We start from the raw sequence: 24,121 nt of genomic DNA, 5'->3' as shown, positions 1-24,121 counted from the left end.
TTCCTCCCTCCCCCCCCCCCCCCCCCCCCCCGCCGCTCCCCCTCCCCCCCCCCCCCCCCATCACTGGGACTACTTACCTGCTGGTTCTCCAAGTACAGCCTGCACCAGAATCCTTGGCAGGATTTGCTAAAACATGGATCACTGATCCCACCTCCAGAGTTTCTGACTGGGCAGGTCAGGGTGGGGCTTGAGAACATGTAATTCAAATTAAGTTTGCCAGTATTAGTGAACCACTGAGATATATTATTGTAGAAGTCTTACCTTTGAAACAATTTTTAATTTATTTTTTTAAGTTTATTTATTCATTTTGAGAGAGAAAGAGAGAGTGAGAGTAGGGGAAGGGCAGGGAGAGAGAGAGGGAAAGAGAGAATCCCAAGCAAGCTCTATGGTACTAACGCAGAGCCTGACGTGGGGCTTAATCCCACGCACGGTGCGATGACGACCTGAGCTGATATCAAGAGTTGAATGCTTAAAAGAAAAAAAAAAAAAAAAAAAAGGAGTTGTATGCTTAACCGACTGACCCACCCAGGAGCCCCTTGCCTTTTAAAAAGAATTTTTTTTATGTTTATTTATTGAGAGAGAGGCGGGGGAGGGGCAGAAAGAGAGGGAGACAGAGAATCCCAAGCACCTGCACTGACGGTGTAGAGACCTACACAGGGCTCAAAAAGCTCAGTCTCACGAATCCTGAGATCATGACCTGAGCCAAAACCAAGAGTTGGACACTTCACTGACTGAGCCACACAGGAGCCCCAAAGTCTTACCTTTTTAAAAAAGTGTTTATTTATTTTTGATAGAGAGCACCAGTGGGGGAGGGGCAGAGGGAGGGAGACAGAGGATCTGAAGTGGGCTCTGTGCTGACTGCAGGGCTTGAACCCAAGAACTTTGAGATCATGACCTGAGCCGAAGTTGGGCACTTAACCGACTGAGCCACCCACTGCCCTCTGAGGTCTTACCTTTTTACAATGCCTTTACAATGCCCGTATTTCATTGCAATAGAATCCTTAGGTCCTAGATAATACTCCGTACCTTTTCCCAAGGAGAAAACGGGAGGACAGAGAGGTTCCGTGACACGATGGCACCCTCCTCTTTTCCTCCTTGTCCTCACAATTCATAGTTATGTTGGGTGGGGGTTGGTTTTTTCAGTGCCTGCCTCCTTCACTCGAATGGGAATTTCAGGAGGGCAGAGGTCATGCCTGTGTTGTCCACTGATTCCTGAGTATCTGAGATAATGCCTGGCACATAGTAGGTGCTTAAGAAGTACTTGTAAAATAAATGAATGCTTGATTATTGATATTACAGTAGGGCTAGCTCGTGGCAGAGTTGGGACCAGGTCTCGGATTCCCTGAGAAAACACACTTTCCCATTTGTGGCCTGTCCTCCAGAGTAAGCCCGCCGTGCCCCTTGGGCCCAGGAGCCCAGAGCATGGAGAACTGGCCCAGTGGGACCCAGTGGGGTCAGAAGTGTCTACACTTCCCCTGCCCCTAGTCTGGTGCCAGCTGCAGGCCAGAGGGAAGTCCCTATTCAGGCCGAGAACCCGGCAGCGGGGAGACCTGTCTCAACACTTGCCCTCCCTGCCTCTTCGTCTGCCTCCTGCCTCTCTGTGCTGCAGTTTCCAAATCTGTACCATGGAGAGAATAGCATCCTGCTTCTAAGGTCGTGGCAAGAATTAAATGAGGTACCACGCCCACTAACACATACACAGTACTTACCATACACAAATGAACTCCTTTAATCTCCACGACAAGCTTGTTAGTATCAGATGAAGAAACTGAGGCACAGAGAGGTTAAGTGCTTGACCAAAGCCACACACACACACACACACACACACACAACTAGTAAGTGATAGAGCCGTTTAAGGAGTTACATCCAGACAGCCTAGTTCCAGAATATACTCTTCATGGAGAATGCATGATGCATGGAACTCACTCAGCAAAATGTTAGCTCCTATTATTTTCCAGGGTGGCACTTCCACGGCGGCCCAGAGGCTCTTACCTCATTCACTGCCATGGGACAGTCCCAGCCCTCTCTCTTCTACCCTGTCCCACTTAACTACCTTTTCTGCCAGCACTGGGGAAATTCCCAGGGAGAAGAATGGGAAATTCCTGGAATCAGGGAGAGGCATTCCTAAGGGCTAGGGAAGACTTTGTCTTCTGCTTGGTATGCTTAATGAATCAGGGAGGTGCTTCTGGCTGGTCCGAGGAGAAGACTCCCCTGAAGCAGAAGCAGAGAAGGGAGAAGAGCATCTCTGGGGGGGGTTTTGTTGGGTGCCCTCAGGAGGGGTGGGGTGAAACGGTAGGTAGGGGATAAGTGAGACACCATCCCCCTTGGTATCAGCCCCTGGGAATGCACCCAGTCATGTCGTCAGACTGCCCCTTCAGACCTCTGCAGAAAGTCATGCGGACCGGGCTTGGGCAGGGTGGGGTCGGTAGGATCGAAGGGAGAGGCCTGCCTTCACTTCCATCACTGGACATCTGGTTCCACCTAGTGGCTTCTGATGTTCCAACTGTCCTAACAGACCCAAGGAAGCTCAGGACCAACAGAAGGGGGGGCGGGGGGGGGTGTCTTTCAACTGGTCAGTGTTTCTTGAGCCCCTACTCTGTGCAAGGCACACTCTGTGTTACAATGAGGCATATTCATGAGTATAAGAAAGGAGCTGAGGGCTAACAATTTCCCAGCTCACCACAGGCCAGCCCTGTGCTGAGGTCTACACTGTGTTGGCACATGCCTGACCATGGAGCACTGGGGATCAGGGCCTGGCCTTGACTTCTCTGGATTTCAGTGTCCACTTCTGAAAAATAAGAGAGCTGGTGTAGATCATCCTTAGGGTCTCCTCCTGGATAAAAATTCTGTAAGGTTACACCACAGAGTGGTTCAGAGTTTCAGCTTTGGAGTTGGGCAAACTTGCATTTGGATCCCATGAGCTATGCATGCTTGGACAAGTTACTTTACCTCTCTGAGCCCGGGGTAATAATGTAGAGATAAGTATGATAATTCTACCGAGTGTTTAGCACAGGGTCTGGCACTTCCTGAATGCTCAGTGAATGATGGTGATGATATGTGTGATGACTCTATTTACCAAAATCACTGTATCACATGGCAGCAGGTGGTTTCAACACCAACAGCCTGAGTGCCATGGGCGTTTGGAAGGATCTGACTCACTCAGGGGCCGATCCGGGAGTCAGTTCTGCAGTGGGATTAAGAAAGCACAATTCCGGGGCACGTGCGGGTGGGGGCAGGGCGGGTGGCGGTCAGTCAGTTAAGCATCTGACTCTTGATTTCGGCTCAGGTCATGGTCTCTCGGTTCATGGGATCGAGCCCTGCGTCGGGTTGCACGCTGATGGTGCAGAGCCTGCTTGGGATTCTCTCTCCCTTCTCTCTGCCTCACCCCCACTTGCACTGTCTCTCTCAAATAAAGAAACTTAAAAAAACAAAACAAAACACAAAACCCACAAGTCCAAGGGGAGACCACATGACGTTTGGGCTGAGGGCTAGGTGACCCATCCTCCAGCTCTTCTTCCACCCCTTCCTGAGGATATGGAACCTGAGTCTTGGGCTCTCCTCTCTGCTGTGGGGGCAGGGGGTGCTGGCAACAAAGAGGACAGTTGAGTCCTCGGCCTAACTTCTCTGCAGCTTCGTTGTGACATTCTGAACTGCAGACAAGGTCAGTCCTGCAGCCACCTGGGCCTCCTGTCCCCACAGAAAGAGTGGACAGTAAGAAGCCAGAAAGATAAAAATGTCATGAATTTGTTTTACAATTTTTTAATGTTTCTTTTTGAGAGAGAGACAGAGCACAAGCCAGGGAGGGGAGGAGAGAGAGGGAGACACAGAATCCGAAGCAGGCTCCCGGCTCCGAGCTGTCCGCACAGAACCCCACACGGGGCTCGAACTCACCAACCGTGAGATCATGACCTGAGCCGAAGTCAAACGCTTAATCGACTGAGCCACCCAGGCGCCCCAGAAAGATAAAAAAATTTTTAAAGCCAAAGATGCTCCCTGACCTTTTCTGAGGGTATGCCAGTCTTTTCTTTTCTTCTTCTCCTTTTCCTCTTCCTTTTTTTCTTGGGATTCCTCTTTTTGCTCAGTAGGTTGGGGCCCCTCTGGGTAGGACGGAGGCTTTCCTGGTCAGGAAGTCTTCCAGGGAAGTCACTTCCAGGTTGATCTGCTCCTACGAGGCCCTGGCTAATGTTTGCTGACTGCAGAAGTGACTTTCTTTCTTTCTTTCTTTTTTTTTTTTTTTTAACATTTATTTATTTTTGAGACAGAGAGAGACAGAGCATGAATGGGGGAGGGTCAGAGAGAGGGAGACACAGAATCTGAAACAGGCTCCAGGCTCTGAGCTGTCAGCACAGAGCCCCACGCGGGGCTCGAACTCACGGACCGCGAGATCATGACCTGAGCCGAAGTCGGCCGCTCAACCGACTGAGCCACCCAGGCGCCCCTGCAGAAGTGACTTTCAACTCCAACCACAGCGGTCCAGTTCTTCTCTTGCTCCAGCTCCGAGGAGTGGGACCACAGCAGCCTGCCCTCTCCTGGTTTTTATTCCATTCTCTTCCTGCACCCCTTCCTCCACCCTGCGCCTTCTGCTCTGTGTGCTCTGTGATCTCGCCGGCCCCCTGGCCCACCCACACCTTCACCCTCCTATCTCTATGTCCAGCTCTAGCCTTTCTCATGAACTGCAGATAATTCCTTTCAGTCAAGGCTTTCCCCCACCCTCACGCCAGGTTCTTCCCCACACAGGTGAGTGTCTTGCTGTCCACCCCAGCCCAGGGGTCAGCCTTGACCTGTCCCTCCTCCACTGCACAGCCAAAGCCCCGTGACGCTGGCCATTTCCCTGCACTCTGCTCTTTGCCACCCTCCGGACTGCCCCTGCCTCCTGTCCTGCATGCATCCTCCTGCTCCAGCCTATCGTGACCCCAGCTGCCCGTAAGGGAGCCCTCTAAACACCCTGCTCACGTCCCTGTTCCTCCGCTTAGCAGCTTGTAACACTGTCCACTGCCTTTCAGATAAATGTAAACTCCTTGGCCTGGCCTACACAGTCCTTCCTGGCCCTGCCTCAGCTGACCTGTCCAGGCTCCTTGTTCCGAGCTCCCAGGCCCTCTCTCTGCAGTCCCTTGCATTCCAGCCTCCTTGACATTCTTGCTGGCTCTCAGGTGCGTGGCCTACTGTCACATCGCCAAGCCTTTGTATGTGCTGTGTCTTCAGCCGGGAGCACTTCCCTCCCTGCTGTCTGTCTGGCAGGCTCACAGTCATTTCTCAGGAAGCACTCAAATGCCCCCTCATCTGGGAGGCCTTCCAGATCCCTCCAGGCTCCTCTGGGTTCAGACTTGTCCTTTGCCTTTCACAGCATCTATCACACTGAATTGTAATTATTGATTTACATATCCCTTTCCCCCTCTGGACTGAAAGCTCCTTGGTGGCAGAGGTCTTTTACGTATTTGTTTTCTGACTGTCTGGAGCATAGCAGGTGCTCAGTAAATACTGGTCATTGCAAATGTCCATCCATCTCGTGATCTCGTGTCTGGATCAGAATGCGTTTTTCGATTTTGATTTTTGCTTTCCGCGAGGAGTTCGGGTGGTTAGAAGGCAGGCGGATGGAGTTGCGCTTGTTGAGTTCAGAGCTCTGGAGTCAGATCCGGGTCCTGGGCCTGGCTCTGCCGTGTATCAGCTATGCCGGTACGTGACTGAAAGCCTGCAAAGGGGTGATAATAGCATTTACCCCATAGAGCTGTTGTGAGTGTTCGTCAGCTGAGTGCTAGGATCTAGGGAGTGTTCAATAAATGACAGTTTCAAACGTAGGAGCTGCCTGAGCATTGCCTCCCGAGGCAGAGTGTGAAGGCCTGTGTTCCAGTCCCCGGTCTGCCCCTCCACACCGTGGGACCCTAGGCCAGCCACGTCCCCTCTCTGGGCTCTAGCCTTCTCTTCAGAGGCTGGGAGCAGGTGGCCTCTGAGGCCTCTGCAGGTCTGACCTGCCGTTGCCCTGTGGGGCCCGAGGAGGAGTGTCCTGGAGGGCAAGATGAATGCTCTATGTCCAGCAGAGGGCCTTGCCCGGCCCCTGGCCAACGGGGTGGGAGGGAGAAGCTCGGGTCCACTGGAGCAGGCTGGTGATGCCAGACGCCTGACTGGAGGCGGACCAAGCGGCCAGCTGCCTCTCTCCGGTCAGCCCGGCGCTTGGACCCCTCTCTCTCACCTGCTTTTCGTGGGGCAGCTGCCTCCTGCTCGTCCGGCCATGCAGTGGCCGTGGCCGCTGGCCGTCTCTCTTGCTGTGGTGTTGGCCGCGGGGCTGAGCAGAGTGTCTGGGGGTGCCGCCCTGCACTCGGGCGGGCACAGAGCCGAGGCCCAGGAGCAGCAGAGCCGGTCCAAGAGAGGCACTGAGGATGACGAGGCCAGGGAGGTGCAGCAGTATGTGCCCGAGGAGTGGGCCGAGTACCCGCGGCCCATCCACCCTGCTGGCCTGCAGCCCACCCAGGCCCTGGTGGCCACCAGCCCCAACCCAGACAAGGATGGGGGCAGCCCAGGAGGCAGGCGGGAGCCTCGGGGCAATCTGACGGGGACGCCGGGTCAGAGGCTGCAGATTCAGAACCCCCTGTACCCGGTGACCGAGAGCTCCTACAGTGCCTATGCCATCATGCTCCTGGCCCTGGTGCTGTTCGCTGTGGGCATCGTGGGTAACCTGTCGGTCATGTGCATCGTGTGGCACAGCTACTACCTGAAGAGTGCCTGGAACTCTATCCTCGCGAGCCTGGCCCTCTGGGATTTTCTGGTCCTCTTTTTCTGCCTCCCTGTTGTTATCTTCAATGAGATCACCAAGCAGAGGTTGCTGGGTGACGTTTCTTGCCGGGCCGTGCCCTTCATGGAGGTGAGTGTGTGATCAGCTCTGGGGCTGCAATCCGTCAGGCTGTCGGAAGTGGGACATGTGGGTGTGCGGGACCCCAGAGGCCCAGAGCTCCGTCTTGCTTCTCCTCCAATTTGGGCAAGGAGACAAATGCGGTATTGGCTCCCAGGGAAACCAAGGCATCTAGGGGGTGCAGGAAGGTGTGTGGGAGCCCTGGGGGCCAGCCTTAGCCTGGTCTCTTACTTCAGGAGCAGCCTCGAGGCAGATCTCTCCCCCTTTCTCTTTACTCTGAGCTGTCCCCTCCCTGCCTTAACCCCCCTCCGTCTTTCCACCGCAGAAATTGCTCCGTCGGCTGTGTGTCTCCTTTTTCTCCCTTTTTGCCACTGCTGCTGCCCTGCACCCACAAGGTATTGACTTCTGAATATCCTGCTTCCCTAAGCAGTATGTAAAGGGAGATTCCAGTCTTCTGCAGCTCCCCCAGGTCAAGTCAGTATCTACTCCCCTTGAACGCAAACGCCAGAAGAAGGAAAGTCCCTTCCTTACTGTGACTATTGTCATCCCTCTCTAAAAGGGAAGACCTAGTTCTGGATGCTAGAGCCTGGGGGCGAGGGGCTTAATGTGAACTTATGTCTCTGACATACCGGGTATCACTGGGGCAGGTCACATCTCCTGTCCAATTTGCTTATTGCCCCACCATGGGGTAGACCAGATGGCCCCACTGGTGGGTTTATTCTACAATTCTAAAATATATCACCAACCTCATTTCTGGGAACTCCCACCTAACGACAGGCACATGAGTGATGATGGATGTATAGATCCTACACAGAGAGCCTAACCCAAACATTACAAAAATATACCAATATATGTGCATTTATGTGAGACACAGCAAGGCCACTGTGTCTATATAGGGGCACAAAATAAGCGAGCAGCCTTTTAAATTTTGGCTACGGGCGGGGCGGGAGGGAGGCTACTAATGAGGACTGGAGTAGCTGTGGCCTCCCCATGAAGGCTGCTGCTCCTCTCGAGAGTGGATGATGCTGTGGGACGTGAGTGGCTTGCCGGAGTGGAGAAGGAATCAGGATCAGGCGTCTGGACGTAGGTTCTGTTCCCAACTCGGTCCCCAGTTCACTGTATATTAGTGATGATTTCATATTTGGACAGACTGAGGCTCAGCAGTTGGGGCAGCCCTTTGTGTCCTTCCCGACCCAGGGAGACCGCCTCACCGTGGCCCAAAGGTACCCAAACCTGACAGAAGGCCCTATGGTTGGGGCTAGCCCCGGCATCTTCGTTATCATCTGGGGCTTAGGACCCAGGTGCGCTGTGAAAGGTTGGGCAAGAGGACTAGATTAGAAACCAGGCTTTGCCCCTCACTAGCTGAGTGACCTAGGTCTGCTTAATCTGTCTGAACCTCAGTTTTCCCCTCTATAAGTTGGGAATAATAATAATAACTATTTGAATGAATTCTTGAAGGATTAAATGGGAAATATCGACAAAGTCCTTAGAATTAAAATAATTCAGTAAGTGCTGGGTTTCACCAGGGAGGGTCTAAGAGCAGGAGAGGAGGAGGGCAGATGCATGTGAACTCTTGTCTGCACGAAAGCCTGCCCTGCCTGACTGCGGGTCTCAACATACCTAATACCTAGGCTGTGGCTCACAACCTCCTGGGCCACCCGCTCCACACCTCCTGGAGGATGGAGATGGTTCATGAGCTGACAGAGCCCCCCTTTAGGCTGGGTGATGGGGAGGAGTTGAGGGAAAAATACCCTGTCCCAGAACACTTCCGTAGGGGGGATCTTAGGAAGGCCCGCAGGAGGGAGCAGGAGAAGGCAACTTGGAATTTTTTTGTGTGTGTTATTTTTGGTTTTGTCCAAGCCCCAAGGCTGCTCTTCCGCAGGCCCGGGCTCCCCTGCCAAGGGAGTGGGGGGTGCCGGTTCTCACAAAGATCACTTGGTGGCTGTGCTAATGAGCCAGAGATTGTGTTCCCCCAGCCAGAAGAGGGAAGAATTTGGACAGAAGGGGGGATCTGAGCACAATCCCTGAGTGTGGTTGAGCATCATCTGATAGCTTGGGAGGGTTCTCCTCTTCCTCTCTTCTCTCTGGCACTTTCTTCCCCTGCTGCTCGGGCTTCTCTCTCTTGGCTCACAGGGTGATTTTCCTGTGTGCTCAATGAATAGCATCAGGGAGGGTGGGCCCAGGCTGTTTTGGAGGAAGGCTGCTTCCTCCCGCAGCCAGGCCCCTAGCTTTCTTGGATAGGATGAAGAGACAGAGAGAGAGAGAGAGAGAGAGAGAGAGAGAGAGAGAGTGTGTGACTGAGCCATGTTTCAAAAACCTTTCACCTGAGGCACATAATGGAATAATGGGATCTGGGGATGGAAGGACCCACAAAGACCCAGAACTGCTATGTCTTTGTCTTGATTCTTCGTTAGGGAAGATATTCCAGAGTCTCTCAGAGAGCATATGGGTCTGTGGGACCCAGGCCATTCATTCCCTAGCCCAAGAGGCAAAGAAGCAGGGTGGAAAGAGTCAGGCCCGTCTGTGTGTGGATCTCAACTCTGCCATCCACCTAGGGCACTCATCCTGCCCGAGCCAGTTTCTTCGTCTGTACGATGGTTGGCTGCAAGGATGTGGCGACGTACGTCAAGTGCCTGACTCGCGGAAAATACTCACTAAAGGGTGGTTGTCATTACTGTTGTTTCTACACTTACCACCCAGTTTCCCGTCTGAGCCAGAAACGCAGGCCTCCTCCCGCCTCCTGGGTTTGACCACGTGCTTCTCTCCTCCTCTACACCTTTGCCCACAGGTCTCCTCCCTGGGAGTCACCACCTTCAGCCTCTGTGCCCTGGGCATCGACCGCTTCCATGTGGCCACCAGCACCCTGCCAAAGGTGAGGCCCATCGAGCGGTGCCAGTCCATCCTGGCCAAGCTGGCTGTCATCTGGGTGGGCTCCATGATCCTGGCTGTGCCCGAGCTCCTGCTGTGGCAGCTGTCGCAGGAGCCTGCCCCCGCCACAGGCACTGTGGACTCATGCATCATGAAACCCTCGGCCAGCCTGCCCGAGTCCCTCTACTCGCTGGTGATGACCTACCAGAACGCCCGCATGTGGTGGTACTTTGGCTGCTACTTCTGCCTGCCCATCCTCTTCACGGTCACCTGCCAGCTGGTGACGTGGCGGGTGCGGAGCCCTCCCAGGAGGAAGCCGGAGTGCCGGGCAGGCAAACACGAGCAGTGTGAGAGCCAGCTCAACAGCACCGTGGTGGGCCTGACCGTGGTCTACGCCCTCTGCACCCTCCCGGAGAACGTCTGCAACATCGTGGTGGCCTACCTGTCCACTGAGCTGACTCGCCAGACCCTGGACCTCCTGGGCCTCATCAACCAGTTCTCCATCTTCTTCAAGGGAGCCATCACCCCCGTGCTCCTCCTGTGTATCTGCAGGCCGCTGGGCCAGGCCTTCCTGGGCTGCTGCTGCTGCTGCTGTGCCGAGTGTGGTGGCGCCTCGGAGGCCTCAGCCGCCAGCGGCTCGGACAACAAGCTCAAGACCGAGCTGCCCTCCTCCATCTACTTCCACAAGCCCAGGGAGTCGCCCCCGCTCCTGCCCCTGGGCACGCCTTGCTGAGGCCTGGGTGGGGGTGGGGGGGCGCGGGAGCAGGGGCCAGGTGGGGCAGGGCGGGTGCCCCCCAGCCTGTGTCTGGTGTTTCTGGCCCCATAGGTCTTGCTTCTCTGCCCGTCTTGCTGTCTAGAGGTGGACTTGGTCCCTCTTGTGGGGGTTCGGGTGTGCCAAAGCCCCTTCCCCCAGCAGGGCCTTCCCCGGCTGTCTCTTGGCGTCTCCCAGCCCTGTCCTCGGTGGGTGGTAATGCTTCCAGGTCCTTAGAACTGCCTAGAAACTCTCAGTCCCCCAGCTGGGAGCCAGAACTTCACCTGCCTCTGTCTTGGAATCTGCTGTACTTTAGTTGGCTCTTCTCTAAGCGTTGCCTGCTGACTCTCATTCATCCTAGAACAGGGGGCCTTTTGGGGGCCAGTCCTGCCTGGCTCTTCTCTGGACCAGGTCTGCCCTAGCCTTAGACATCTCCTCCTCCCGGCACCTTCTCTTCTTCCGGAGGATTTCTCTCTCTTTCTTCTTCCTTCTCTGACATCTCCTGGGTTGCCCTGTGCCAATCCCCCCTCCCCCCGCCCCTGCCCCGCCGCCATCCGCCCCGTGGTAGGTACTCCCTTGTAGAAGGCCCTTCTTCAAAAACAATAAACTAGGTAGAACTATCCCTGTGCCCACTGGAGTTTCTTGTGCCACATCCTGACAGTGCCCGGATGCACCTGGCCCTTCTCCAGGACAGGTGGCGCCCTGGGGGGATTCCTCCCAGCCGCATTTGGTCCTTTATGGCCTGTGGCTGATGTCCTGCCCAGCCTTATGGCCCTACGGCTTTTGAGGGGCAGAGTGGATGAAGGGCTTGGGAGGTGGAGTGCTAAGTGTTTGTCCTAGCCTGAGCCCGAGCATCCTTGGGAAGTCAAAAGGCGCCAAACTTATCTCTTCTGGAGCCCCCACTCTGTTCCTCCTCCTCCACAAAGCCCCCATTTTAGAGAAACCAGCAGCCTTGCTCGGTGAGCCTGGGGCCTTCCAGCCTCTCTGACTCTGAGAGCTGCTCTTTTTCAGTTTCTTAGAACAGACTGTTTTGCCCGTAGACGGCCCAGCTGCCTGCTCCCGGTCTGCCCCCACCCTGCCCCCACCACACCCCTCCCTGGCAGCCAGAGCTCCGTCCTGTGCCCCCAGAAACCCCTCAGCTCCTCCCGCCGGTCTTGCCCCGGGTGTCCCACTTCCGCCAGGTACCCCTCTGGGGTCCTTCCACAGCCCCCCTTAACCCTGTTTGGGCCTCGAGGAGCTGGCACAAGCTCAACCAGAAGGGACACCTCGGCCTAGGCCACAAATCACTCCCTGCCTCCTAAGCCCAGCTTTGTCTCAAGTGCAGCTCTGGGTCCCAGTGGCGACTTCTGCCCACCAGATCCACCTAAAACATCTGCACGGGGCCTCGGAAGGGATGATGAGGGACAGAGGTTGCTGAGTGCACTGGGCTCCTTTCTCCTCTGACCACCCCACCCACACCCCTTGGCCTCAGCCCGGCCCCGACCCAAGCCTCCTTCCCCCCCTCTCTTGGGGATCTTAATGGCCTTGTTCTCTCTTCCTGGCACCCACCCCCAGGACGGGTGACGCCAAGAGAGAGGGAGGCCGTTGCTAAGTGATAGAGCTGCCATGCACACACTCTTTGTGCTGGGGAGTGACACCCACCCATTTCTCAGCAGACCTGTTGCCACAGTGACCGAAGCCCTCAGCTGTGTCCGTAGAAACTTAAGATGGGTGGGCGGGGGGCAGGTTGGAGAGGGAGCCAAAGGCAGGCTTGCGGCACTGAGGATACGGGGGCCATTTTCTCCACCCCCGCCCAACTCCCTCTCTACCCCCGTCCCCACCCTCGTTCTAGACGCACCAGTAGCTTCCTATGGGGTGTAGGGAGGGGGCCCGGGGTGAACTGAGGTGAAGTCTGGCACGGGGAGAGGGCCGAGGATGGAAGGCTGAGGGCAGGGGAGGGGGCACCTTGACATCCTGTTTGGGGGGACTTTTCCAGAGGGCACCCCCCCACCCCTGCTTCTCCCTCCTGTTGCTTGGCCAGCTCAGGGCTGATGAGAGGGGGAAGATGGTGTCTCGAGGCCCTGCCACCAGCCCCGCCTTCCATGCCTGCCAACGTGAATGGCTTGCAAGATTAGTCAGCAGGCCAGCAGGGCCTTGGGAAAGAGCCACTGTCCCTCCGGCCTGGGCCAGCTGGGGGAACAATGTGGCGTTTGTTGCTCAGGGGTCCCAGGCTGCTGGTGGGGGGGCGGGTTGGCACACTGGCGGGTGGTGGATTTGAGCTGGGATGCTCAGAGGCAGCACAGACATTCTCCCTCCCCCTCGGGGCAGACTTTAGACCAGCCCTCAGACCCCGAGGCCAGGTGGGGGGGAGAGGGCAATCCACGGAGCCTCCCCCTTCAGCTGGGAGTGGGGGGCAGAGAGCACGAGCACTTTGCATTGAGAATCACCTCCCTCCAATGGGACCGGACGTGGTCATTGAGCCTCTCAGTTTCCTCATCTGTAAAATGGGAACAACCCCTCTCTCACAGAGCACTACAGTCATTAAACGAGACAAGATATATAAAGCATGTGGCATGACGCCTGGCACCTTTTCTTCCTTCCTTTTGGGAAATGAATTCTCTAGTACTACAGACTAGGCTTGCCAGGGTACTCTCAAAACTCATCCAGGCTTTGGGACTTGAAAGGACCCCGAACGATGATTTACATATATACGCACAGTCTGTTCCTGGTCCAACTTCCACAAATTCTTTAGGTCCTATTAGGCACCTGCTGCGTGCAGCCACTGTGGTAGGATGATGCCTGCTTGCTGGTAAGCAGCTCATCCTGTCTAACCTCCAATGTCACCCCTCATCGGGGGATTCAGGACCGGGAAAGGCAGGTCTGCCCTGACACCTGCCCCGTCCTGCTCCCCACATGAGTGACCATCAGGCCTCTCCAGCCTCCTAGGCCAAGGGCAACTCCTGCCACCTCTGCAGCCAGGAGAGCACGGGGGCAGCCTGGTCCCACCTTCAGCCTCCTTAACCAGGGTGCACGTTTCCTATTTCTTAGGAGCTAGAAGACACCTTAAAACCACTTCACTCCATTTGCCTAATTCCATCCACATTCTTTCCTCCAACTCCTCTGGTAAAGGGGAACTGCCTTTCCAGGCAAGTCATTTCTTTCTTTTAAAAAAAAAAATTTTTTTTTTTGGACATTTATTTATTTTTGAGAGACAGAGCACTAGCAGGAGAGGGGCAGAGAAAGAGGGAGACACAGAATCCGAAGTAGGCTCCAGGCTCCAAGCTGTCAGCACAGAGCCTGACGCCGGGCTCGAACTCACAAACTGCGAGATCATGACCTGAGCCGAAGTCTGACGCTTAACCGACTGAGCCACACAGGCACCCCCCCCCCCCCCCCCCGAGTCATTTCTGACTATAAACTACCTTCAGGAGGAAGCCCTGGGCACCAAGAAGTTCAGAGCCAATAGGCGCCAATAGGTGAAGTTCAGAGCCAATAGGGCAGGCCCAGGACCCTTGAGGCCAAGGCCCTGGGATCCCTGCTCCCACATCTAAGGGAACCATGCCTCCTTCTTCCTGCAGAAGTGACTAGAAGTGACTTCCAGCAGAGGCAGGACTAGAGGACGAGAAAACAGCTGCTGTAGGGGCCTGCTCTGTTCTCCAGGGGGACGGGAGACTGAAGGGGGCGGAGCAGGGGAGGGGCGGGGCTTTCCTGCGAAACTGGGTCAAGATGGCCCCGGATTGGGGTAAGCTGGGCCTGCAAGGCTCAGAAGCCGCAGCTGTGGGCAAGGAGGAGGGGGGACCAGCTCTGAAGGCTGGGGTCAAGTAGGGAAAGGACTGGGATTGGGCAGAGGAACAAGGGTACGGCCTCTCTCCCAAGAAACCGGTGGCACAGACACCAACAGAGAAGCAGGGAAGGGGGGAAGCCGTCAGGCTCTGCAGGCCCGGCACCGCCCCCTGGAGGACAATTCGCTGTGGCTGCAGGTAGGGCTCTGAATGGACTCGAGGGAGGCGCAGCCCCGCACACATCGGGATGCAGCCCCACACTCCCGCCACGCTGACCCCAGCCCCAGGCAGGTCCTTAAACAGACTTCCTCTTTAGCTCCACTTGGCAGCTGGAAGCTCAGAGCCGACCGCATGCGAATCTGACGAGGGAGGGAGGAGGAGGCCCGGCGAGGCCCGGCACACGCGCGGGAGGCTGCTGTGTGAAGTGCCATTGTGTGCCCGGTGTGAGCGCGTGCCTCCCTCTCCGTGGCTGTTTGTGCCCAGTGTGCGGGCCAGCCAGTCATTCCGTGGCATCTAACGGACAAATAACCAGCCCCGTACACCCCCCCGACACAAAACTGGTCATTTATTCGTGTTGTTAGGAGGCAAAAAAATGTACAGTTACAAGAATCATTTTCCAAACAGAGGTTAAATATGAGCTGAAAAGTGTAAAAAAGGAAGAGGAACATCACTTTACAAATCATTAAATTAAACACATAAACCAACAGAAAACAAAACCCAAAGAACCAACCCCCCATGCTGAGTTCTCTCCTTGTGCAACTCTGCAAAATGAGAACAGAAAATGAGGTGGCCCATGGAGTTGGGGGCCCCAGGAAGGGGCAGGAGCTGGGAGCCAGGAACGGGCAGGAGGGGCTGCTGGGGCGCCCCGGGCGCTGGCCTCCTGCCCCTTCCGCCTGGTGCTCTCTGGCACCTGGTTGTGCCTGGTGGCCCTACTGAGGCTAGGGTGGGGGTGGGGGGGCAGACAGGGGCACCTCCGGAGGTGGCAGTCAGCCTGTGACGTTCAAGCACTACGGGGACAAGCCAGATCGGGAAGTGGAAATGAACGCGACATGGGGATGGCCGCCAGTGCCCTGGCTGGTACCTGCCCCCCAGGTGCCAGCCTTCACTTTCCTAATCTGGACCTGCCCCAAGCCCACCCCGCATCTCTTTCCTTCTTTCCAGACCGCCCCCCTCCCAGGTCCTGACGGGCCCCTGCAGCATCAAATGGTTGATTTTAGTCTTTGCTTAAATTAAAAAATTAAAATATATATACATATATATACTGTACACACAGGACGACAACAGAAGAGTGTTGAAAAGGGCAGTGTAGGAGTGGGGCACGGGAGAGAGGAGGGCTATGGGGCCAGGGCTGTTAAGGGGCCGGAAGCAGGGCCGGCAGAAGGCAGAGGGAAGGGGAAGGGCGAGAGGTTAGGGGGCCAGAATGGGAACGGTTTATTTTACAATAAAATCAGGAGTTCAAACCTCAGCAGAACAGGACTCTGGGATCCCCAGAGGGCCCCTCCCCACGCTGAGTGAGGAGGGGCGGGCTTAGGGGGGACGGCAGGGTGGGCGGGGAGCTCGGCTTCGGGTTTGGATGACAGCAGGTCCCTGGTCCGAGGGGGAAGGACCGCAGTCTCAGCTTCTCCGTGACTTTGAGTGTTGAATAAGCCACTGTAGGGTGATATCTGGGTGGGGGACGACAGAGAGGTTTATAGGCCTTCTAGTTTGTGCTGGGCCGACTGGGGAGGTGGAACAAACACCTTAGGGAGTGGCCTAAGCCCAGGGCTTCCAAAACTGCAACTGGGGATCGACTCTAAGGGCAGCAAAAGCCCAGAGCCATCGAGCTCCAAACAGCCCCAGATGAGTGGCGGGGGGCATCTGGGTGGCGTGAAGGACGGAGCCATGGGACGTCACAGCCAGAAGGGGCCTGGGAATCGCCTGATCTAACCCTGTGACCGTTATAGTGGGGGAAGCAAGGCTCCAGGAAGGGAGCGATTTGCCTAAGATCACACAACCAGTAGAGGGCAGAGCCGGGTGATGCTCAGATTCTGAGCTTCCCCGATGCCTGTCCTACCCCAGGAGAACCATAGAGCTTTGGGCTTCAAGGAAGGTTGTGGAGTGAAAACCTTTGAGAGTCACTGCCCCAGAACACCCAGAAGTGCCTCTCCGCTCCTCCCCTTGTCCCAGGCTCTTCCCAGAATGCCAGCAACTCCCCCATACCCACGCGCACCAATGTTGTCCTTTTCTTTGCAGGAAATGGAGTAGCAGCAGATCTCTCGGTCCTGGATGGCAGAAAGATTCCTGGGGGGAAACCAGAGTAGAACCTGCTGAGGCTAGGACTGCCCAGGAGGCCTGGGGCTGGGGGCGCCAGAGTCCTTTTCTTGCTCAGGAGCTACAATGGGGAGGGCGAGGCTCCGGGAAAGGTAGGCTCTGCTGCCACCATGTGGCGAATACTGAGAGCAGCAGCAAGCCGTCTCCCTCTCCCGTGGCCTGGGAAATCGGGGGAGCAGGGAGGAAGGACAGAGAAGAGTAGCCAAACTCACATTTTCTCAATCAGCTCCTTCTCATCCAGTGCTCCTGGAAGGTCTCGCTTGTTACCCAGGACTAAGACCTACAGAGGAGGACAAAGACTAGGTCCAGGGCTGCCGGGCCAGGCTGTCTGTTTCCTCTCCCCACCTCAACCGTGCCTGGCCTTCACCTGCCTCTGGCCAGGCCCCCATTGACTTCCCAGCGGGCTCCCTCCCCCCCGCCCCCACTCCAATGCGCTGCTGACCGGAATGCCCTGCAGCTGGGGTTTGTCCAGTAGGTTGTGCAACTCATTCTTGGAGGCCTCAATCTTCTCCTGGTCAGCGGCGTCCACCATGTACCTGGGGGACAGCAGGGTGGGGACAAGCAGGTTGACACTACAGGCTGAGAGGTAGGAAGAGAAGGACCTGCTGCTTGCAGAGCAAACCTCTTGTTTGGGCTTGGTCACCTCTTGATCTGTGGGCTATCTAGGCCTCCTTCAGGGCCTGCCATTATCCCGTCGTCCAAAGTCCCCTCCGAAGAAGCTGTCATGCAGGGGGTGAAGCTTGGCTCTTTGAGATTATGTGTAAATCCCTCCCAAAGTGACCCTCTTAAGTGTTCAGGGAAAGACTAGCTATGGGTGAGTGAGAAAAAAGCAAAGGATGCCCCAGAAGATTTTCTTGCAGCAAGATACTTTTAAAAAATGAGGTCAGGGCCACCTAGGTGGCTCAGTGGGCTGAGCGACCGACTTCGGCTCAGGTCGTGATCTCGTGGTCCGTGAGTTCGAGCCCCGCGTCGGGCTCTGTGCTGACAGCTCGGAGCCTGGAGCCTGCTTCGGATTCTGTGTCTCCCTTTCTCTCTGACCCTGCCCCGCTCACGCCCTGTCTCTCTCTCTCTCTCAAAAATAAACAAACATTAAAAATAATTAAAAAAAAAATTTTTTTTAATGTTTATTTATCTTTGAGACAGAGACAGACAGAGCATGAACAGGGGGAGGGTCAGAGAGAGAGGGAGACACAGAATCCGAAGCAGGCTCCAGGCTCCGAGCTGTCAGCACAGAGCCCGACGCGGGGCTCGAACTCACAGGCCGCGAGATCACGACCTGAGCCGAAGTCGGTCGCTCAACCCACTGAGCCACCCGGGCGCCCCCCCAAAAAATGTTTTTTACATGAGGTAAAAAACAATGAAAACAAAACAATCTTTTGTTTGGGCATACACATGTGAGATAAAATTATTTTTTAAAAGCAAGGGAATGAGCCATTTAAATCGCACAAAAGTCAGGAGAGCGGTGACTCTAAATTGGGGGGAGGCAGGGAGACACAGGTACTTTGAGCCGGTTGATGCTCTGGTTCTCAGATTGGCCGGGAGGTGCCCAGAGTGTTTCACAGATATTCTTATCTGCACACAAAGTAAAGGCCGGCCGTGTACGGACAGTGTGTTGCGAACCCAGCACTTTGATGGATCCAGTTCTGGACCTGTGGCTCCTACAGGTAGTGAGGTTGCGGGGGCCGGGGCGGGCGGGGTGGTGGTGGGGGGCGGGGAGCCAGGTGAGGCTGAGTCCTGCCACCAGCCTGGCCCTGCACTTACACAATGGCACTCACTCCTCGGCAGTAGCGCTCCCACATGCTGCGGAATCGGGGCTGTCCCCCAATGTCCCAGAGCTGAGCGAGAAGAGGGTGACACGGTCTCAGTAGCAAGCAGGCAATCGAACCCATCTTGGCTCCCAAGTCCCCCTCCCCGCTCCCCTACTCCCTGCACATACCCCCCCCCCCTGCCCGCCCCCCCCCCCCCCCCCGCCCCAGGATTCACGTGCTGTCCGGTCCTCCTGTCTCTGCACCCCTCTGACTGCCTCAGAAGTCTTGTGCTCTTTTCCGCACTATCCAAGCCTCGGCTTTCCTTCAGCTTCTCCCCCCAGGGGTCGCAGATGCCCTCCCCAACTCCCTTCCGGGTGCCCGGCCCCAACAGGCACACACGGGCTCTTCTGTGACCCCAGCTGTGCCCAGAGTTTTGGCTTCCTGCCGCTCACCTTGATGGTCACGTTCCCTTTGGTGATTTTGCGCATGTTGAAACCCACGGTGGGGATCATGTCCTCATTGAACTGTCCTGACTGGGAGGAAGAGTCAGAATTGGAAAAGGGGTAACAACTGACAGAACCCAGATACGCCACCTCTGGTGGCCATGGCCACAAGGCTGCAAGAGTGAGGCAGAGGCCAGGCCCGAGCTTCACAGGCACCCCTCTGCGGGGGGGCATGGGGCCATCTCCTGAGTGTCCCTTGGTTTCAGGGGGCATGGCCATAAACAACTCAGGTGTTCACCCAGTTCCTGGGGCTCTCCCATGAACACGAGGCCTGTCTCCTTCAGGCAAACTCAAAGTCTCGCAGCCCAGACCGGGGAAAAAATTCCTCCTAAAGTCTAACCTACATCTCTCTGTTGGAACAGGAGCCCCTTTATTGTACTTAGTCTCCAGTGGAGCAGAAGAATTACCTCCCAACAAAAGAACTTCAAGCAGCTCGTGATAAGCAGTGAGGGGGGATCTCAAGGGAAGGAGACATATCTTCAAACTGGCAGTAAATGTTTTGAGGGAAGGTAAAGTGGCCACCCCAACGTGCAATGCCCACCAAGTAATTTCTGGATTGTCCGGTGGTTGTGGTCTATTTGTACTACACTCCATTTGTTAGGATGGATAATCCACACTCTGTACTCCCTGTTGACTTATGTGTCTCCCCACTGGACTGAGAGCTTCTTGGGGAGGGGAACCACGCCTCCATTAACAACATTAGCAAATGTTTGCTGAATAATTAGGAGTTGACTATAACTCCATATCCCATGACCCACTCTCGAATTCAAACGATCGTCGTTTCTCCCCCCTCTAAATGGTCTCCAAGATGTCTAGATTGCTCTAAACTAGCCCAGGCCTGCAGGCCAGACCAAACTTGCTCCAAGGTCATTTCCATGTTCACATGTAGGACAATTTTGCTTACAACCACCCCCCTCAGGTGCAGGAGATGGGACTTGCTTAACCTTGAATCTGAGGGTGACAGCCTTGTCTCTCTACCATGCCATTTGTTTGTACTAGGTGGTAGGAATAATTTGCCTCAGGTCACGTAAGGAAGTCAGGGGCTCTGACCCTTAGCCAAGGTGTAGGAGATGACGATTTCTTATCCAGAGCCTGTAGGCCTGAATGAAGACTGCCTGAGGATCCATCCAAATGAGAGTGAGCGATTCCCTTTTATCCAGAGGAATCACCCAAACTCATTCACCAAAGTTCTTGCAAGTGAGAACTGAGTCCTTATGACTCATGCTCATGACAAAGTAGAGTAAGGGTTCCCACCCCAAGGGTCACAGATGGACTGCAGAGAGTCCGTAAACCCCCTGAAATTGCTCCCGATGTGCATGTACAAAATTTTTGTCTGTATGGACACTTCTCTGGGGAAAGGGTGTCTAATTTTTATCAGTTATCAAAAGGGTCCCAGAGCCCTAAAAGTTAGGAATCACCGAGGGAAAGGGAGCATCCTGAAGGAGGACGGCTTTGCTTCCAGCTAAGTATGGAGGCCCTAAATACATGTGGTCTAATATCCAAACCCCAGCAAGGTGCCAGGGTGGGGGTGGGGGCACCCGCTGGACCAAAGTCCACTCCTCCCCATCGGGGCTGCTGAAGAACATAAGGGTCTAAAGAAGAAAGCCCAGTTTTTATTAACCATTCACATGGAGGAGCGTGGGCAAGACACTTCAACCTCATCGGGCCTCAAGGCTTCCTCCCGTGAAATGGGGACCAGGGTTTTTGTTTCCTAGAGACTGGCAAATAAGGCTCGCAAAGTGCTTGGAAATGGAAATGGTCTGGGTGTCGCATGAAGAGCCATCTGGCATCTCTGGCAAATAGAAGATTCATAGGCTCCCATATACATGAAAAAGCCTGGCCTGGCACAATGTGATTTGGGGCTAGGAAAACGTTCGGGAAACCAGGCTCCCCGGTACCCAAATAGCCAGTTCAGCTGTGAATCAAAGCTAAGCTGCAACCAGGTTATGACTTCATTTCCCTGCTAATGCCTCCTGATCTCACAAGCTCCTCACTTAACGGCCGGAAGTAACCTTTTGTCTCAGCCTCGAATACCCCCTGGCTCATTCCCTCTTGGGTGGGCTCCCACTGTCTGAAAATTCTGTATAATGAGTCAAAAATTCATCTTCCTAGAACTTCCATCCCTTGTTCCAAAGACTTGGGTACCCCAAGAGTAGTTCTTCCATAGGACAGTCTTTTACACTTTTAAATATTTGAAAAGGGCTCTCTTTTTTTCCCTCAGGCAAAACATCTCCTACTTTCTCCATCACAACTTTTTGAGAGGAACTCAACAGAACACTTCTAGGTCCTTAGGAGGACTGTGAAGTCTCTGTATAATTTTTTTTTTTTTCCAGTTCACATTAGCCTGCTGAGTAGCTAGACACATAAACTCAACTTCTATTTACAGTCAGACCTCATAGGGGGAGTAGAAAAAGCCAAATGGGAAACAAGCTGAGACCAACAGATGACAAATGAGCGGGCAAAGGTGATTCAGAAAGTCAGCGGTGGGCATAGGAACAAAGGCCAGGGGTCCCGATTCTTCATTTCCTTCTGAAAGACATTCTACCGTGGTTATACACAAGGTGGGCAGAAATGCCAGTGCGGGAGCCCTGGAGGATTGGAGAACACCAGTTTCCCTGATCCTAAAACTCCCGCGGAAGTCCACAAGGGGTGATTTTTCTTGGAAGGCCTCTTTAAAGGGAAATTTTGCTGGCACTTTTAGGATGGTGAGCCCTTCGGGTGAGCCGAAGTGGCAAGTTGAGTATCGAACGGGGAAATGCATGGGCTAAGATCTGTACATCACCCAAGCTCTGACCTGGCAGTGTAATATGTGACTCTTGGGTTCTGTTCCTGGGTCTGATCCTGTTTTGGATATGATGCAGGTCTAGAGGAGGCCCTCCTGACGAGGAACTGGAACCCACCTGGGTACCTGTGCATCTCTGCCCAGGCGCGTGGCTTCCCTAGGGACTGGAGGTGACACCTAGGGTGAGCTGTTAGAGCAGCAACAACTTGGTCCTCCTCTTGGCCTTACCCTGGAGACGTCTCCCAGATCTAAATGCCTAGAAGCCAAGCCACCCAGGCCTGCAGGATCAGAGTCCAGGTGTTATGCTCCTGCCCAAGGGGGCCCAAGAGCCCAAGTCAATGCCAAATCTAACTAGGGGCCAAACTCTCAGACAGGAGCCCAGGGGCACATGTCGGCTAGGAGACTATCATGCCAAAAAACCAGCAGGGGCCTGAAGGTCCTGGCCTGTCGGATGAGGAACTAGGAACCACTGGGTGGAGAAAGGGGCAGGAGTCCTCTGCAAAACATGTTTGGAAAAGGAAGCCAGTGCCTAAATATGTGACCGTGGGGTACCCGCAGCTCCAGCCTCCAGCCTCCCCTCTGCCCTCCTGCCTCAGGCCATGCTCCTTCTGGGATGCTGAGATCCATCAGGGGGGCCCTCTTCTTCCGGGATGGGCCACAACACAGAGAAGTACCTGGGCTGACCGGCCATACTTCTTTGCTAACCCACATCATCGGCATTTTTGGCCAGTGTGTGGCCAATCCACAATTCTCAGAAACCCCAGTATGGGTACTGGGACCGGCGGGGGGCAACCCCAGCACCTGCCCCAAGCCTCCCTCAGCCCCACACGCCCAGTCCAGCCAAGCTCTTTAATGCAGGCCGCAGCCATTACCGCAGCCTCAGCTCACACACCCATGGAGCCCATCTTCCCTTTTTGTAAGACAGATTTTAACTCCTTCCCCACCACTCCCTGGCAGTGAAAGACTTACAATTGCCCATCTCCGTCTGGACTACCCAAAGCCCTCAGAGCCACTCTCTCCCGTGTCCCTAGAGTGGGCAGCGCCCCTCCAACTCATCCTCTGGTTGGGGCACCTCCTGCTGCAACTTCTGAGCCAGACGGAGACTCCAAACTCCCTTTACGATGCCATCCTCCCCGGACCCCCAGCTAAGACGCCGCGGGTTCCTGGAGAGGAGGAGTCTGGGCTGGTGCCAAGGGCCTCAGCTGATGCCACTACCCCCAGGGGACACCTCCCCTCCCCCTCAACAGCGCCGGGGCTTCCCCTTCCGGCAGAGAGGGGTTAAAGCCTCGGGGTGGGGCTGGGCTTGCCCAGGCCCCTTCCCCAAGCCGCTCCGGCCGCCGGGTCCCGCGACCCTCCGCACGCGGGGCGGGAAGGCCCGGGCGCTTTCGCCCCGTCATGCCCCCTCGCGCGGGGACCGGAGGGAGCCTGTCTCTGCAGGCGGCGGATCCCGCCAGCCTCGTGACCCCCAGGGGCCGCCAGGCCCAGGGCCCCAGTCGGTGTCCTCGCCCCCCTTCCCCCGCCCCCAGCCGTGCCATCCCGGCCCGGGCGGGACAGCGGGTCGCGCGCCACCCAGGTCTCCCACGGGCCGTGCTAGGCCCCAAGCGCTCGGGCCCGCTCCTCCCCCGCCCGGCGCCCGGCGGTGCCCGGCCATGCCAGGCGGCGACCCCGGCTCACCAGGGCGCGGCGCAGGCCGACACAGGCCCGACCCTCGGCCGGCGCCCCGGGCCCGCGCCCCGCGCCCCCGTACCGCGATCACGTTGACGAAGGTGGTCTTGCCGGAGTACTGCAGCCCGACCAGCGTGAGCTCCATCTCCTCCTTCCAGAACAGGGCCTTGAACCAGTCCAGCAGCTTGTTGAACAAAGCGATCATGGTCGCTGCGGCCGGCCCCGCCCGGTGCCGGCTGCCCGCCGCCCCTCGCTGCCCTCGCGCTGCGGCCCGGAGCGGCCCCTCCCCGGTGCGGCCCGGGTCCCGCGGCTCGGTGCGGGCGGAGGCTGGAGCGCAGCGGCCGACGACTCGCTGCCCCCGGATCCGCTCGCCGATGGGTGTGGCTTCGGCGCCCTCCTCCCCCTCCTCCTCCTCCTCCTCCTCCTCCTCCGCCGCCGCCGCTGCCGCCGCCGCCGCCGCCGCCCTCCCGCGCCGCCGCTGCCCGGCCGTGTCCGGCTCGCACCCGAGCGCGCGCCCCTCCCTCGCCCCTCGCCGGGCCCGCGGGTGGGGTGCGCGGGGAGCCCGCGAGCCTCCGGGGTAGGGCCTGCGCCTGCTGGCGTCCGGGGACACTGGGGAGAGAGGTCCCCTTCCCGGGCTGCGGCGCCCTGGCTGGCACCCCTTTCCTTCTTAAAGGGCGGTGGGCCCGAGGTGCGTGGGGTCCCCGTTAAGCAGGGTGGAGAAGGATGCTTCACCCACTTTCCAGGACGCGGAGATGAGCTCTCTATGAAAGGGAGAGAAATGGAGGCTTTTTGTTGCCTGAATCCTTGGCCTCTGAACATCTCTGGGGACGGAGTCTTATCCTCTCAAAACCTAACGGGCGGAGAGTCACAACCGTCTTTGGGTGTTTTA

At 56.2% G+C, this 24,121-nt stretch overlaps 2 protein-coding genes across 4 annotated transcripts; one reads left to right on the top strand and one right to left on the bottom strand.

The window, feature by feature from the left end:
- Positions 1 to 6,093: 6,093 nt before the first annotated feature.
- On the top strand, positions 6,094 to 13,009 carry GPR37L1 (G protein-coupled receptor 37 like 1). Its single transcript, XM_019431496.2, has 2 exons — positions 6,094 to 6,856; positions 9,633 to 13,009. The coding sequence occupies exons 1-2, from the start codon at positions 6,227 to 6,229 to the stop codon at positions 10,443 to 10,445; spliced, it is 1,443 nt and encodes a 480-aa protein (XP_019287041.1). The 5' UTR covers positions 6,094 to 6,226; the 3' UTR covers positions 10,446 to 13,009.
- A 1,763-nt stretch (positions 13,010 to 14,772) lies between these two features.
- On the bottom strand, positions 14,773 to 23,627 carry ARL8A (ADP ribosylation factor like GTPase 8A). 3 transcript variants are annotated; one of them, XM_053909062.1, is made up of 7 exons: positions 23,315 to 23,627; positions 18,735 to 18,815; positions 18,296 to 18,369; positions 16,977 to 17,070; positions 16,747 to 16,814; positions 16,434 to 16,527; positions 14,773 to 15,888 (listed from the first exon to the last, which is right to left on the bottom strand). In XM_053909062.1, the coding sequence occupies exons 1-7, from the start codon at positions 23,435 to 23,437 to the stop codon at positions 15,661 to 15,663; spliced, it is 762 nt and encodes a 253-aa protein (XP_053765037.1). In that variant the 5' UTR covers positions 23,438 to 23,627; the 3' UTR covers positions 14,773 to 15,660. The 3 variants fall into 3 exon arrangements, with proteins under 3 accessions (XP_053765037.1, XP_053765038.1, XP_053765039.1); XM_053909064.1 differs by having other exon boundaries at positions 15,632 to 15,888; positions 16,434 to 16,504; positions 23,315 to 23,626; XM_053909063.1 differs by lacking the exons at positions 18,296 to 18,369; positions 18,735 to 18,815; positions 23,315 to 23,627 and adding an exon at positions 17,178 to 17,415 and having other exon boundaries at positions 16,977 to 17,106.
- Positions 23,628 to 24,121: the final 494 nt, after the last annotated feature.

Source organism: Panthera pardus, unplaced genomic scaffold (genome assembly GCF_024362965.1).
Source record: "Panthera pardus isolate Hobbes unplaced genomic scaffold, ASM2436296v1 HiC_scaffold_21, whole genome shotgun sequence".
NCBI classification, from domain to species: domain Eukaryota; kingdom Metazoa; phylum Chordata; class Mammalia; order Carnivora; family Felidae; genus Panthera; species Panthera pardus.
Note: the sequence above shows the minus strand (reverse complement) of the source record. Positions and strands in the feature narration are given on the sequence as shown.

Coding starts and splice junctions, on each gene's coding strand:
- GPR37L1 (XM_019431496.2), top strand. CDS start 6,227: ATGCAGTGGCCGTGGCCGCTGGCCGTCTCTCTTGCTGTGGTGTTGGCC. Junction 6,857..9,632: donor GGGCCGTGCCCTTCATGGAG/GTGAGTGTGTGA, acceptor CTTTGCCCACAG/GTCTCCTCCCTGGGAGTCAC.
- ARL8A (XM_053909062.1), bottom strand. CDS start 23,437: ATGATCGCTTTGTTCAACAAGCTGCTGGACTGGTTCAAGGCCCTGTTC. Junction 18,816..23,314: donor CCTTCGTCAACGTGATCGCG/GTACGGGGGCGC, acceptor TCTTCCTCCCAG/TCAGGACAGTTCAATGAGGA. Junction 17,071..18,295: donor CGAGGAGTGAGTGCCATTGT/GTAAGTGCAGGG, acceptor GCTGTCCCCCAG/GTACATGGTGGACGCCGCTG.